At 34.2% G+C, this 15,295-nt stretch overlaps 1 protein-coding gene across 1 annotated transcript; it reads left to right on the top strand.

Moving 5' to 3' along the window:
- The first annotated feature begins 11,993 nt into the window (after window positions 1–11,993).
- On the top strand, window positions 11,994–14,283 carry LOC104108207 (pathogenesis-related protein 1). The gene is made up of 2 exons (XM_009617192.4): window positions 11,994–12,341; window positions 13,809–14,283. The coding sequence occupies exons 1-2, from the start codon at window positions 12,085–12,087 to the stop codon at window positions 14,143–14,145; spliced, it is 594 nt and encodes a 197-aa protein (XP_009615487.1). The 5' UTR covers window positions 11,994–12,084; the 3' UTR covers window positions 14,146–14,283.
- The last annotated feature ends 1,012 nt before the right edge of the window (window positions 14,284–15,295 follow it).

Below are 15,295 nucleotides of genomic sequence, written 5' to 3'. Positions count from 1 at the left end.
TAAACGTGATGACTATAACATGCTAATATAACTAAATTAAGGCATGAAAAGGAAACTACGTAGCAAAAATTGAAATTTCAACATTTAGCCCGTGTACGCACTCGTCACCTTACGTACACGGCCTTCACATATCACAAATTATCACCTAAATACCAAATCCTAAGGAGAATTTTTCCCACACAAGGTTAGACAAGTCACTTACCTCAAACCACGCTAAATCAATCAATGAGAAGGTGTTTTCCTCTATTTTCTAACTCTGAACGGCTCGAATCTAGCCAAAATAATTTCATACTATAAATATAACTATAGGAAACTAATTTAAATAATGAAATAATGATCTTAGCTAAGGATTGAAAATTCGCTCCAAAAAGTCGACCCGAGCCCACATCTCGAAACCCGACCAAAATTACAAAAACCGAACACATATTCGATATCGAGTCTAACCATACAAAAATTACACAAATTCGATACCAAAATCTCGCTCAAATTCCCAAAATTCGGCCTAAGAAGTTTCCTCCAATTTCCCCCAAATTTTTAACCCAAATCCCTAATTAAATGATAAAATCAATGATAGATTAAGGGAATTTAATCAAAAATGAGTTAAGAACTCTTACCCCAACAATCCCTCTAAAAATCCTTCAAAATATCACCTCAAACCGAGCTCTCAAGTCCAAATGGTAAAAAATGACATAAACCCTCGATTTTGAAACTTAAATCTGCTGCCCAGATATTCCTTCTTCGCGAACACGGAAATTGCCTCGCGTTCGCGAGCACAAAATGCCACTGGCCCAATTTTCCTCTTACGCGAACGTGAGGGTCCACTCGCGAACGCGGTGCACTGATCCCTCATGCCTATGCGATCTCGATGAACAATCGCGCGTGAATCCCCAACCTTCTCTTTCCTCTACGCGAACGCGATCGTACCCACGCGTTCGCGATTCACTGCTACACCAACTTACGCGATCTCAAACATAGTCTCACGAATGCATAGAACCAAATCCCAGTTGCCACCTTTAACACTTCGTGAACGCGGCCCCACTCTCGCGATCGCATACAACAACACCAGCACCAGCAAAACCTACCATGTCCCAAGTTTCGAAATGCGCCGAATATGATCCGAATCATACCCGAGGCCCCCGAGACCTCAACCAATTATACCAGCAAGTCCTAAAATATCATGCAAACTTAGTCGAGCCTTCAAATAACATCAAACAATGCTAAAACCACGAATTGCGCATCGATTCAAGCCTAATAATCTTTTGAACTTCTAACTTCCACATCCGATGCCGAAACCTATCAAATCACGTCCGATTGACCTCAAATTTTGCACACAAGTTCGAAATGACATTACAGACCTATTCCTACTTCCAGAATCGAAGTCCGAACGTGATATCAAAAAGTCCACTACTGGTCAAACTTTCTAAAAATCTTCAACCTTCCAACTTTCGCCCGTTTACGCCGAAACGACCTACGGACCTCCAAATCAACATCCGGACACACTCCTAAGACCAAAATTACCGTACGGAGCTATTGGAACCATCAAAACTCCATTCTGGAGTAGTTTTCACACAAGTCAAACTATGGTCAACTCCTACGACTTAGACTTCCAATTTAGGGACTACGTGTCCTATTTCACTCAGAAACTACCCGAAACCAAAATCAAACATACTGTTAAGTCACGTAACCACAGTATAATATATAGAGGGCAATAAATAGGGGATCGGGGCTAATACACTTAAAACGACCGGCCAGGTCGTTAAACTATTATTTTTAATCAATTGTATATAATAATTTAATACGAAAATTTCAAACATACTACACATATATATATTCATACATTTTGAATTGCAAATTTTGATGGGAAAATAACTACTCATTCAACACATATGTATTGCCAGATTACTCACTCCAATAAATTAAAACAGACCCAACTCAGACGGAGAGTATACTGTTAATTGAAGTCAAGTGAACATCATAACTAAAGCTCTAGTTCCATTGATCCAACATGTATACTCAGATGGAGAGTAAGTGCATGATATTAATTACTAGTATTTCACCTAGTGAGCTTACAATAAATTTATCCGATATGGCAAAAGACCTAAAGTCAACGCGTAAATTTATTACTCACTTGAAATTAATAGTGGAAGACCATAAAAATATATTTCTATTACCACTTAATCATGATTGTATTTTAATTACAAAATTGATTCAACCTTTAAACTCAGATAGATAGTTAATATAGGTTATCAATAACTAATAAATATACCCAGTGAGTTCATAATAAATTTATCCGATATGAAGGAAGACCTAAAGTTAAAGCATAAATTTACTATCTCACTATAAATAGATAGTGGAGACCATAAGGGTTAATTCCTATCACCACTCAATCACAACAAGTCACAACCACAAAATGTTCTCCAAGGATCAAGTTTCACAATTCAAAATATGCTCAAAACCCTATCTAAACAGTCCTAAAACGTTAAAATTAACGTTTTTCACTGCATAACAGTGAGCATTGATCACTGGGCTATTTCTGATGGACCTACCAAATTTCAGATCAATCGGAGACCATTAATATCACAATCTCCAAAACTGCAACCAAATTTGGGAAATTACCATTTTAAGCATTTTTTAAGAATTTAAAATATGACCTACATTCTTATCATATATCAATTCATGTCAAACCAACATGTGTTATCATGTTCTAGATTAGACATAAATAAAATGACAGAAAGAATGACTTTTCATATGTAAATCACATTTTAATCCGCCAAACCGCCAAAAAACTCATTTAAACGTTCCCGAATCGTCAAAATATGACGTGATACACTGCATAGCAATGATTTCTTCTTAACTGATCGTTTTCGATGATCCTTCCAAATTTCAAGTCATTCGGAGATCGTGAAATTCATGATCGCCAAAAACAAGACCAAATTCAAATAAATTATTTTTGGCGAATTTAGGATTAAATTCATGTGATTTGTATTCTTGCTACATATCATATTAAGTTAAATTATCATGTGTCATCATGTTCCAGATTTAACACAAATGTCACGACCTCATACTCCCTCCGTAGGATGTCGTGATGGCACCTAGTCTCTAAGACTAGGTAAGCCGATTACTATAACAATTAAACCAATTATTAACAATGCTAATTTGGAACAGAGTTTAATATGAATACCGATACATGAGCGAAATGAGCCTACGCGGCAATAATCATAACAACCTCCCAAGACTAGTAACACAGAGTCATGAACTCTAGTTAAGTACATGGAAAGATCTCAAAGATAGAAATACAATACTGTTCAAGTGACAATCTGACAGTACAATATAAGGAAAGGACTCCAAGGGACTACGACGATCAAGCAACTCTGCCTTGAATCCTTGCGATCAACAAGCTAACTCCGCCCGAGTCTGATATCTCCAATACCTGGCTCTGCACAAAAATGTGCAGAAGTCTAGTATGCGCACACCATGGTCGGTACCCAGTAAGTATCAAGACTAACCTCGATGGAGTAGTGACGAGGTACAAGTCAAGACACTCACTAGACAAAATAACCTGTGCAGTATAGAAATATAAATCTAATAAAGGATAGCAGGAATTATTAAATGGGAACAAGAATCAACATGTGATATAAACAGTAAGGTAATAGGAACACCATGAAAGTACCGTTGAAATCAAATAAGGAACACAATGACAATCAATAAATCAGGTCATTCTAACACAAGGTTCACAACGAAATCACTCTGTAATACTTCATCTCTTAGTAGAAGTCACGGGTCTCAACCCACCATCATATACTCACAGCACCTCGTGCCCACATCTCGAATCACAACCGCACGAACAACTCACGTGCCAATATCTCAAATTTCCAGGCATGATCACAGGCTCGCATTCACAATCTGCCTGGCGTGGTCACATGCTCACAATCACAATCCACCCGGCATGGTCACAAGCTCACAATCACAATCCGCCCGGCATGGTCGCATTCTCACAATCACAATCCGCCAGGCATGATCACAGGCTCAATAGCAACATGAAAACGGATAATACAAGAACACATGGGCATGATCAATAAAAGTTAAGTTTCATACTCTTCAGCTAGTATAAGTAGTATGCTACGGTGTATGCTTGTGCAAGTGTACTACTGCAGCCCAAGTCAACAAGTAATATCAAAGACATCGAGTAGCTCATCGAGGCAACAAAATAAGTCACGCAAGGTATATGACATACACAAGGAAAAGCACACCATCACACGAAAATCACCAACACAATGTCCCCAAGCCATCACACATCACCCCTGACATTGCCACCCTTATATCTCTGATAGCCACCCATATCACTTTGCCCTAACATTATCATTAGCCACTCTTATCTCTCTGATAGTCACCCGTATCACTCTGTATAATAGCCACCCTTATCGCTCCACCCGTACAATAAACACAATAGCCACCCATATCACTCTGTATATTCAACAACAGTGAGGTGTCACCCTTATGCCCCGCATAACAATAACGGTGAAATGTCACCCTTATACTCCGCATAACAACAACCAAACCACACAATAATTCACATGTGCTATCATCACAGCAACACAACATATCAACTCGTATAACAAGTGCCCATAGGCCACAACCTTTCTAAAGATCCAACGATATTAATATTTCCACAACAAATAGCCCACGGCTCAACACAACGTATATAGAATCTCAATAACAACAAATGAATGGAAAAGTAACTCGACAAGGAACAACACCCCTTTCAAACACAACTTCAATTAAAATAGATTAATGACTTCTGATAACCTCAATTCCAATTAATTGTTTAAGGATAAACTCAATAGTGAAAGTATTTCTATGAAATGGCAAACTTCGAATTCTAGTGTATGAATAGGCTAACAATGAAAGAAATGGCACGGACTAGTACCATATCTAAATGCATGCGAATAACCCGGCAATAAAAGAATATCATGTAACAACAATTTCAACTAAGAGTAACTCCACAATAAAAGAAATCACATAATGATAAAAGTGATAATAATTTCATATAAAGCATATAAGAGCAAACTCGACAAGTAAGGAATATGACATGTAACGACAACTTCAAATAAAGCATGTGATAGTAGACATGACGAATAAAATATATAACATGTGCTAACAATTCCAAATAGGTACATGAAAGAAGCCTAAAAGTCTAAACCGATCAATTTTCCACATATAAGCCCTAGTACATACTCGTCACTTCGCGTACACAGATTTCACATAACATAATTAGCACAAACAACTCAAATTCTAAGGGGTAGTTCCCCCACATAAAGTTAGGCAAGATACTTACCTCAAAATTCCTCAATCAATACTCTAAAATAGCTTTTCCTTTACAATTCACCTCCGCTCAGCTCAAATCTAACCAAAATTGACTTAATAACATCAAATAATGCAAGAGATATTAATTCCAATAAATAAAGCTATGATATTTACACAATTTTTCAAAAGTCAACAAAAGTCAAACCCTAGCCCGCCGGGTCAAAACCCGAATTCAAGGGTAGATTACGACTACCCATAACCTCATGAGTCTATATATGTGTTTTGTTTCAAAATTCGAGTCCAATTAGACTTTCAAATCTCAAATTTTTATTTTTCAAAACATTGACAAAGTTTCTCAAAATTCCCCTTTGATTGTCATAATATTGATGTTAAATCTCATTTATAATCATGTAAAATAGTTACCTCTCCAAATCGCCTCCTTCCGAGTCTAGGGTTCAAAATATGAAAGAATGAGCTAAAATCCCGAAATTCCAACTCTTAACCCAGTTGCAGTTATCGCATTTGCGACCAAAAGTTCGCGATTGCGTATGTTCGCATTTGCAACTAAAAGTTCGCAATTGCAGATGTTCGCAATTTCAACCACATGTTCGCAATTGCGACCAAGGTTCGCAATTGCAACCAAAAGTTTGCAATTGCAGTAGTTCGCAATTGCAACAAAAAGTTCGCTATTGTGAAGTACCAGTACCAACAATCCCAAACTTCACCGAAATGATCTGAAATCACCCCCGAAACTCATCTGGAACCTCCCGGACGCAAACCGTATATGAATTTCAATCATAAAACAAGCTACGGGCCTGCTCGGCACTCAAAACACTGAAAAGGGGCCGTCTTGACCCGATATTGACCATGGTCAAACTCCAAATTTCTTAACTTAACTAGTCTCTCAACCAATGATCCAAAATACACTCAAGTCACCCCATCAAATCATACCAACAAGTCCCAAAACATAACACGAACCTACTCGAGGCCTCAAATCCCGAAACATAACATCAAAATCATGAATCACACCTCAATTCAAGCTTAATAAACTATGAATTTTCAACTTCTACAACTCGCGCCGAATCATATCAAATCAATCCGGAATGACGTCAAATTTTGCATGCAAGTCCCAAATGATACAACGGAGATATTCTAACTCCTGAAATCGCAATCCAAACCCGATATCAATAATGCAATTCTTGGTCAAACCTCTCAATCTTCTTAACGTTCAACTTTCGCCAAAATGCATCAAATTAACCTATGGACCTCCAAATTCAAATCCGGACATGCGCCTATGTCCCAAATCACCATACGAAGCTATCGAAATTATCAAAACACCATTCCGGAGTCTTCTATATAAAAGTCAAACTTCGGTCAACTCTTACCGCTTAAGCTTCTAAAACAAGAATCATCCTTCCAAATAAATCTCGAATCATCCGAAAACCAAACCCGACCACACACGCAAGTCATAATACATAATATGAAGTTGCTCGATACCTTAAGCCACTTAACAGGACGCAAATACTCAAAATAACCGGTCAGGTCATTACATATGGCTAATATATAAAGAATAGTTTTTCATATTTATAACACATTCAATTTAATAAATTGCTTGAAAACCCATCTAAATGACCTCAAAAAGCCGAAAAACAACATGATTCATTGCATAGCAATGAGTTTTTCTCACCAGATCGTTTCCGATGAACCTACCAAGTTTCAAGTCAATCGTAGTTCGTCAAATTCATGCCCACCACTCTGTAACCAAACTCGAAGAATAATTATTTTAAGCAGTTTCATGAATTAAAATAAATATGATCTTGGTTTCCATTCTCCTTATAATTATACTACGAGCTCAAGTCATATATTATGTTCTTCCTATTTCTAGTATACATAATATCTCCTTTTTGTAATTAATCATCCTTTTATTAAACACACAAGACCCAAGATATTATATTTTCTCTCGTTCGACGAAAACCCCAATATATCTTCTCATGGATGGAGTTGGTGTCACTAGCTCCAAAGATAAAACTCTTTTTCTAGTTAAAAACTCCACTCCTAGTGTATATTTATCAAAAATAATTTTCGCCCGGTACATTAAGCAAATTTTAATGACTCAAATAAATAGATCATTTTTGTGGATCCTACTTATTAATCATAATGCTCAATCCATAAATCGACATAACTACACATGTACAAATTTATTCAGAATTTCTATGAGTTCAAATAAACAAACCACTTTAGTGGTAACTATTTATTACTCACAAAATTCTCAATTTATAAGTGAAGATACATGTAGCTCATAAAATTATTTTATAGAAGAATATGGACCATAGTTTAAAAGCCATACCAATAATATAAATCTCGTACAAAATACCGTCATATTTTACTTGATTACAACTTCTAACCAGAGAACAAAAACTTTCATCGAAAATCCAAGATTAGTAATCACGTAGAACATGAAAATATAAACCAGAATTGAGAATTTTATTATGCACAAATATTCCAAACACACCAATCATTAGTCATTCATGATATCAAACGGAGAATTTTACTTTCTTACAAAATGATTATATCATCACATAATTTTAAGTATACTTTGTAAGACCTAGTCAATAAAATCCTACACATCTACTCTACAATGTATAAACCCAAATAAATAACCAACGTGTAAACCCATTATATAACTAGTATTTAACCATGGAGACCGTGGGGAGTCACCCCCACCATTGGATTAAAAACGAATTAAAATTTTAAGAAATAATTTTCAGAAAATAGAAAACCATCCAAAACACCATCCAAACGCCCAAAAATAACATTATTCACTGCATATCTGTGAGTTTTTCTCACCACGTCGTTTTCGATGAATCCACCAAATTTTAGCTCAATCGGAGTCCGTCAAGTTTGTTGACCTCCGAAAACACCAACAATTCGGTCAACTCAGGTTTTGCATTTTCTAGGGTTTACAAAAATTTTCTAGATCATCTCAATCAAATATCAATAATAAATTGATATCTCATGATTACAAGAATAATCAAAAAATATTGCATAGTTAATTCACAAAACAACAATGCATTTTTTCTAGAAAATAACATATACATGTAATTCAAAAACACACATAAATACGATATTGTTGTTTCATGAAAAAACTAGTTATCTAATTAGATGTACAATTGATAGATTATTATATGCAGCGGAAGCAATTCCAGTATCAAAATCACATGTAATCTAGACAACTAGTATATGCAGGATTTCACGGGTTACCTCTTGAAGCGTGAACATAACGTTTAAGCCACGTGAACCTTTTGTATCGTTTAAGCTACATGAGCCTTTTGTGTCGTTTAAGCCACGTGATCCTTTAGCTCCACAACAACTTAATAAAAATTTCCACCTTCACCACGATCACGATTCTCGAATGTTCCACGGTCTTCTACTGTATTACCTAAATAATATCCAAAAAAAGTAATTTCGTGTGGACAAAATTTTTAGGAAAACATGGCTGAAATTTTCAGCCACCATTCTTTTCTCTTTTCTCTAGGTGGAATGTATTTATAGCACAAGTTTTAAGGGTTAAAATCCTTTTCCAAAACCTGTTGGGTTTTCTTTCCACCAGGAAAGGGATTCCTTTGTTTTCTATTATTTAGGCATAACAGGGACCACAAAATTTAATTAACAAGGCTTCGAATTATAGAATTAATTTATAATTTTTGAAATTAATATCCACCATAATTAATTACGAATTATTCCACTAAAATTTCGTAATTGCACTCCTTATTTAATTTTGAAATGCATCCATTAAATCTTATTTAACTCCCCATGTTAAGATTTGGATACTAATCAATTAAATTAAATTACTGATAATTTAGTTTATTAATTATTATTTTTAGACTTACGCTTAACTTATTTCATGTGTCGGATACAAAATTTACTGGCCGGTTTACACATAAAAACTTATAAGCTTTCATAAAGGTGTATCATCAATCTCTAAACCGAGACATGAATTCCATCAACTAACTATTACTTCGCCAGCGTACATTATTATTATCCAATTTACCAGGTATATTGACCTACGAAAGGATCTCGCCTTTTAATAAATCAAAACAATAATAATATACACAACTAATAATAATTATATCAAGATTAAGAGTATAAGTACATTTAATGGCTAAAGAATTTATTTTATTATGTCAGTATAAAATAGTTATCTCTACTTGGTCCGTTCAATATATACAAAATGTACTAGCACGAGAGGTTAAAATTAAACTATTCCCATAATCAAGATAAATTATATTTAATCTTGTGTGACAATCATTCCTAATGGTCTATCCAATTCCATCATTAGACTGTGAACTCAAACTTTTTACTTATAAGAACCGATGATTTAATCTTTCGTGTATAAGCTAAACTCTATACACTAAATCATCTACTATATAAGCAAAGGACACAAACTAATATATGATTGATTTAAAATTGAATAAATAATTATTCCATAATAAATACTATATCCAAACCAAACCAATGGTTAACAGTATATATCCTAACACCTCCAACCCTGCCCCGATAAATTTCCCCCCTCCCAACCCCGCCCCAGCTCACCACCCACTCCTCCCTCGATCCCCTTCCTCTCCCGTCCTTACACCCCTCTGCCTGCTCCTCCCTCTTCCTCGCTCATTTCATCTCTCATAATATTTGCATATATTATATATTTTTAAGAAAATATTTTTTACTAACTAACCAAACACTAGAAAATAAGTAAGAAAACTACTTATTTTCAAGAAAATATTTCTCCGTTCATATCAAACACACCCCTAATGTTTACCCTAAATAATGTTAATTTATCATAACTTATAAATGAAATAAAATAGGATAATATTAACCAACTAGAGTTGGGTGATAAAATATATGCTTAAGCGGTAAGCACATAAGTTTGAGTAATTTCCTTCATATTTTACCTTGTTACATTTTTAGTTTGTTTTGGTGTGTGAGATAGGCACGAGGTGGATGAGTAAGTAGGGGTCGGCATAGTCTGGGCAACCCCAAAATCCGAATTTTTTGGATTTTGGTTTGGATTTTCGGATTACGAATTGGATTTTGGATTTAATTTTTAAAATTTTTAGATTTTGGATTGGACATTAGATTTGGTACTTCGGATTTTTGGATATCCAAAATCCAATTTTTTTATATTTTATATTTAGTCCATTGTCCATATTCCAATAATAATAAGTTCAATACCCTATTCATTAGATATTATTTCATATATTTAATATTAATTACTAAGTTACTGTCAGAATACTTTCTATTTGGACATGATTTTACTATTGCTACTTCTTATCCGCCGTATTAATGTTTGTGTTGCATTTTCTTCATAATGATTTCATTACTTGAATACTTTATTCGGATGATTGCATAAAGAATGAGGAACTTTTAAAGCAATTTAACATGATTACTTCATTTGGATATACCTTTTTTTAAGAAGATGAAACATCCCAACTTATAAGCTCAAAACCGAAAATTCGAAATATCCAAACCGATTAATCGGAAACCGAACTTAAAAAATCAGATCCAATCCGAGCTTATTTAAATTGAATTTAGATTGTCATTTCTTCAATCGAAAAACTAAAAATCCAAACCGAAATTTTTATATCCAATTCTAACTGCCGGAACGCCCACCTATACGAGTAAGACAGTGTAAGAGTTGGAAGTGAATTGTAAAAACTTGTGTTATATTGAACACATGTGAGGTGTTTATATAAGTAACAGAAAGTGTCTGCTATACAAAGGAGCGTTATAAAAATATGATAAGATCATATTTAGATAATTTAAACCGGAAAACTTAGATAGACTAGATCATATTTAGATAATTTAAACCGGAAAACTTAGATAGACTAGGGGTGTGTTTGGTACAAAAGAAAAATATTTTTCGGAAAATATTTTCTAATTTTATCATGTTATGGTTTAAATGTTTTGGAAAATATTTTTCTCGTGAACTCATTTTTTTTTTCTAAGTGAAGGAAAATAAGAAAAAATATTTTCCAAGACTCTTTTTCAAACTTCTCCGCCTTATTCCCCATCCCCCAAAAAACCCTACCCCACCACCCCATTGTCTTCAACCCCCACCCCTTACCCCTACCACACCCCACCCTAAACAGAAATATTATTAAGAGTATTTTTTTTATGTTGTAGATAGAATACTTTTTTTTTATTTCAACAAAATGAGTATATTCTTTTCATGACGTAGAAAAAATATTTTCTTTCATTTCAACAAAAATAGTACTTTGTTTTTATGATGTGAAAAAATATTTTCTTTTATTTCATCAAACTAAGTATTTTCTTTCCTAGTGTAGAAAAAATATTATTTTTCATTTTAACAAAACGAGTACTTTCTTTTCATGATATAGAAAAAGTACGTTTCTCTCGTTTCAACAAAACGAGTACTTTCTTTTCATGATGTAGAAAAAATATTTTCTTTCGTTTCAACAACTAAGTATTTTCTTTTCCTGATATAGAAAAAGTATTTTCATTCATTTGTGGTCATGACAATATTTTTAATCTTGTCTTATCCATTAACCATAACTTACAAAAAGATCATTTTTCATAATATTATTATAGAGGCCATTGCTTTAGAAGCTGTGTTAACCGAATTCTCATCTCTACCATCTTTGCTCCTTTCTTCACGCTACTCTCCTTACATTTAAATCAAACAAAAAACAAGATTTCTAGGACAGAAGGAGAACCATATCTAATATTGCTACTGCCATTGTCATTGTCAAAAGTCATTGTGAAATGCAAATGTCAATGTCAATGTCAAAGGCTCAAATTCTTTTAGCACCACCAACTTTTTTGGTGTTCTTCAACTTATTAATCTTCATTTCCTCAACAGAAGCAGCACCAATATCCTTTGGCTGGGTTCAACAAGAATTCCTTAAGGCTCACAATGATCTAAGAAGCAGTGTTGGTGTTCCTCCTTTGCAATGGGATGCTAATTTAGCCTCTTTTGCACTTGATTGGGCTACTCAGCGTAAGCAGGATTGTAATTACAGGTAAGAAAAATATGGGTAAAAATCAGAAATTGTCATATTTATAACTGATAATTGAAAATTAGCTATAGTTTCAAAAGTAATCGAAATTTAGCCAATTTTCATGTAAAGATAAAATTTGAACAAAAACACTCTTAAAAATCCGAAAATATTTCAGCATAATATGCTGAAATTCGAATTTTTTACATATGAGCTTGTAGCATAATATGCTGGAATTTTATAATGTATTAGAGTTCCATCATATTATGCTACAAGTTATAATGCAGGAGCTGAATAATCCCGCATACTATGCGGGAACTTTCCGTGTGCTGGAGTACCAACATAATATGCTAGAAGTTTATACGTAGGAGCTCCATAATCCAACATATTATGCTGGAACTTTTCGTGTTTCAGCAAAACAATGGTTATTTTTAATAACTTTACAGACACTGACTATTTTTCAATTACCAGTCCGAAAACTGGCTAATATGTGCTATTTTTATGAAAAATATAGCCCGTGAGCAAACAATATTTAAAATCAATTTCATGAATGACCACGTGCTTGTAACCCAAATCCCATGCCAACGAGGCAATCATGAGGGGTCGTTTGGTACACAGGGTAAGGTGGTATAAAATGTGGTACTAAATTTATATCATGTTTGGCAGAATAAATTTATACTGTCAACCAAACATGGTATAAGCTTAGTCCCAAACTTAATCCTGGATATTTCATCTTATTCCACTTTATGCCATCAAATTTGATATTATTTTTATCCCACTTGAGACGCGAGATAAATAGCCTAAAAATTATAATCCCGAAATAATTTAGTCCGCGTACCAAAGTAACCCTAGCCTATCAAATTATAACTCGTCCAACCTTTTCAAGTTTAGACGGACGGGAGAGAACATGTATTCATTGGCGGGGTCAATTAAGGCATAATCATCTAATAACTTGGGTCAATTTGGACAGTTTAGTAGTACAAATTGACACAAAATAAAATTTATCAAAACATAAAAAAAGTTATTTCGGTTGGTTAAATATAGTCATGATAAATAAAAGAAAAAATAATTCTGTTAGCTCAATTTCGTAGTTAAATAAAGTATAAAAAAACAAATAAACAATTGAAAAAATAATTTTGAGTTGGACAAGATGGACTATAACACATTATATTGTTTAGCCTAATTGATCCGCCCATCTTGACACAAGCAAATTCTAGGCACTCAACACACTTCTTAATTCGTCCCATTTTGAGTCGGGTATCCGCTTATTTGACCAGTGACGTATCTAGAATAGAAACTATGGGTTCATGTGAACCGATTGTTTCGTCTCAAACCATGTATATCTACCTAAAAACACATTAAATATGTACAAATAGTAGATTTTGAACCTATTAAATTAGATATAATTTGGTGTAGTTCTGAATTTGAATCCATAAAATTTAAATCCTAAACTCGTTTGTGCATTTGACGCTCATAAATTTACATTTACAGGCGACATTCTACCGGGCCATATGGAGAGAACATCTTCTGGCAACTATACAAAGAGACACCTCCAACTGGTGTAGTGCAGAAATGGTTCTCAGAAAAGAAGTTTTTTGATGAGGTGAACAATGTTTGCAAATGCCAACCTGAAAAGGAAGGATGTGAATGTGGGCATTACTTGAATGTGGTATGGAAAACTACAAAGAAAGTTGGATGCAGTGGCTTTGTTTATTGCAATGATCAAAAGGGTGTTTATATTGTCTGCTCATATGATCCTATTGGCAATGTTAAAGGTGTCAATCCTTTGAATCCTGGTGATTTAACAACTAATTCCACCAACCATTGAAGCTAGTTAATGCTAATTAGGTGTTAACCTCAGTTTTTGATAACTAATTTTGGTGTATATGTTTGATCGATAAATAATGATTTTGATTTGTAATCACATTGTAAGGATCAATGAATGGAAATTGGGTTGTTTATATAAGGAGGCCGAGTGGATATACGGTGCCAAATAGATATACAAATAATCATTATACAAAGAATATATACAGTTATACACATATTATACATAGGTTGTTCATATATTATAAACCCGCCGACTAATTTTAATTTAAGTGATTGGGTGAGCAGCTATTTAAATTAATTTTTCGTGCCAAATTCCTTTGGATCGATTATATAGGTTCAATATATGGATTTAATAAATACATTTAAATTCATTGGGCTAAGCCTATTTAGTTGGATTATAAATGAACCCACTTTGTTAAACCCAAGATGCTACTTCGTCTTAGAAGTCTAGTTTGGTGCCACGTTTCAAATAACGTGACATACCAAGTCAAATAAAAGAGTCAATAGAATCATGTCACATGCCAAAATAACATGATATGCTAAGTCAAATCTGAAGGCAAATGAAAATGTCTCAGGTGTACATATGACATGTTCCAGCCAATCAAATGTGGTCTTGTTATCACTTCAATCTGATTGGTTAACCAATCAAATCAAATTAAAGGAAAAGAGGTTATCCTCGTCACAATTTTTTGCTTTCACAACTATAAATAGGAGTCATGATAACTCAGAAAATGGACCGAAATCCATAACAAGAAACAAGAGAGAACTCGTGGATCAAAGGCCATAAATTTCTCTACAAGTTTCAAGTATCCAAGCACTCAAAATTCAAGGTCAAGATCAACACATACAAGTTCAAGCTCAAGATCAAAGAACAAATTAAGATTCAACAAGTACAACCTAAAATCATCTATTCGTGCTAGTTGAATTAAAGATCATTATTCGTGACAGTATAATCCAAAACTTAGATCTAGGTTTAAATACAATTGTATTTATAGAGAAAAAGAGTTAATTCAAGTCAATATTAATATCCAAGTAATAGATGTAGTATTTTTGTGAAAAGTATTAGGTGCGTACTAAAAGATAAGTGTATCTCAGAACGATAATGGCTTAAGAACTCCAGCCTTGTCCCCAAAATGGGGATAAAATGGGGA

This window comes from Nicotiana tomentosiformis, chromosome 7, assembly GCF_000390325.3.
Source record: "Nicotiana tomentosiformis chromosome 7, ASM39032v3, whole genome shotgun sequence".
Lineage (NCBI taxonomy): Eukaryota > Viridiplantae > Streptophyta > Magnoliopsida > Solanales > Solanaceae > Nicotiana > Nicotiana tomentosiformis.
This window is presented reverse-complemented; position numbering and strand designations above follow the sequence as displayed.

Bases quoted from the DNA above. Each gene is read 5' to 3' on its own strand.
- LOC104108207 (XM_009617192.4), top strand. From the start codon at position 12,085: ATGCAAATGTCAATGTCAATGTCAAAGGCTCAAATTCTTTTAGCACCA. The intron at 12,342-13,808 runs GTAAGAAAAATA...TTACATTTACAG, and splicing joins AAGCAGGATTGTAATTACAG to GCGACATTCTACCGGGCCAT.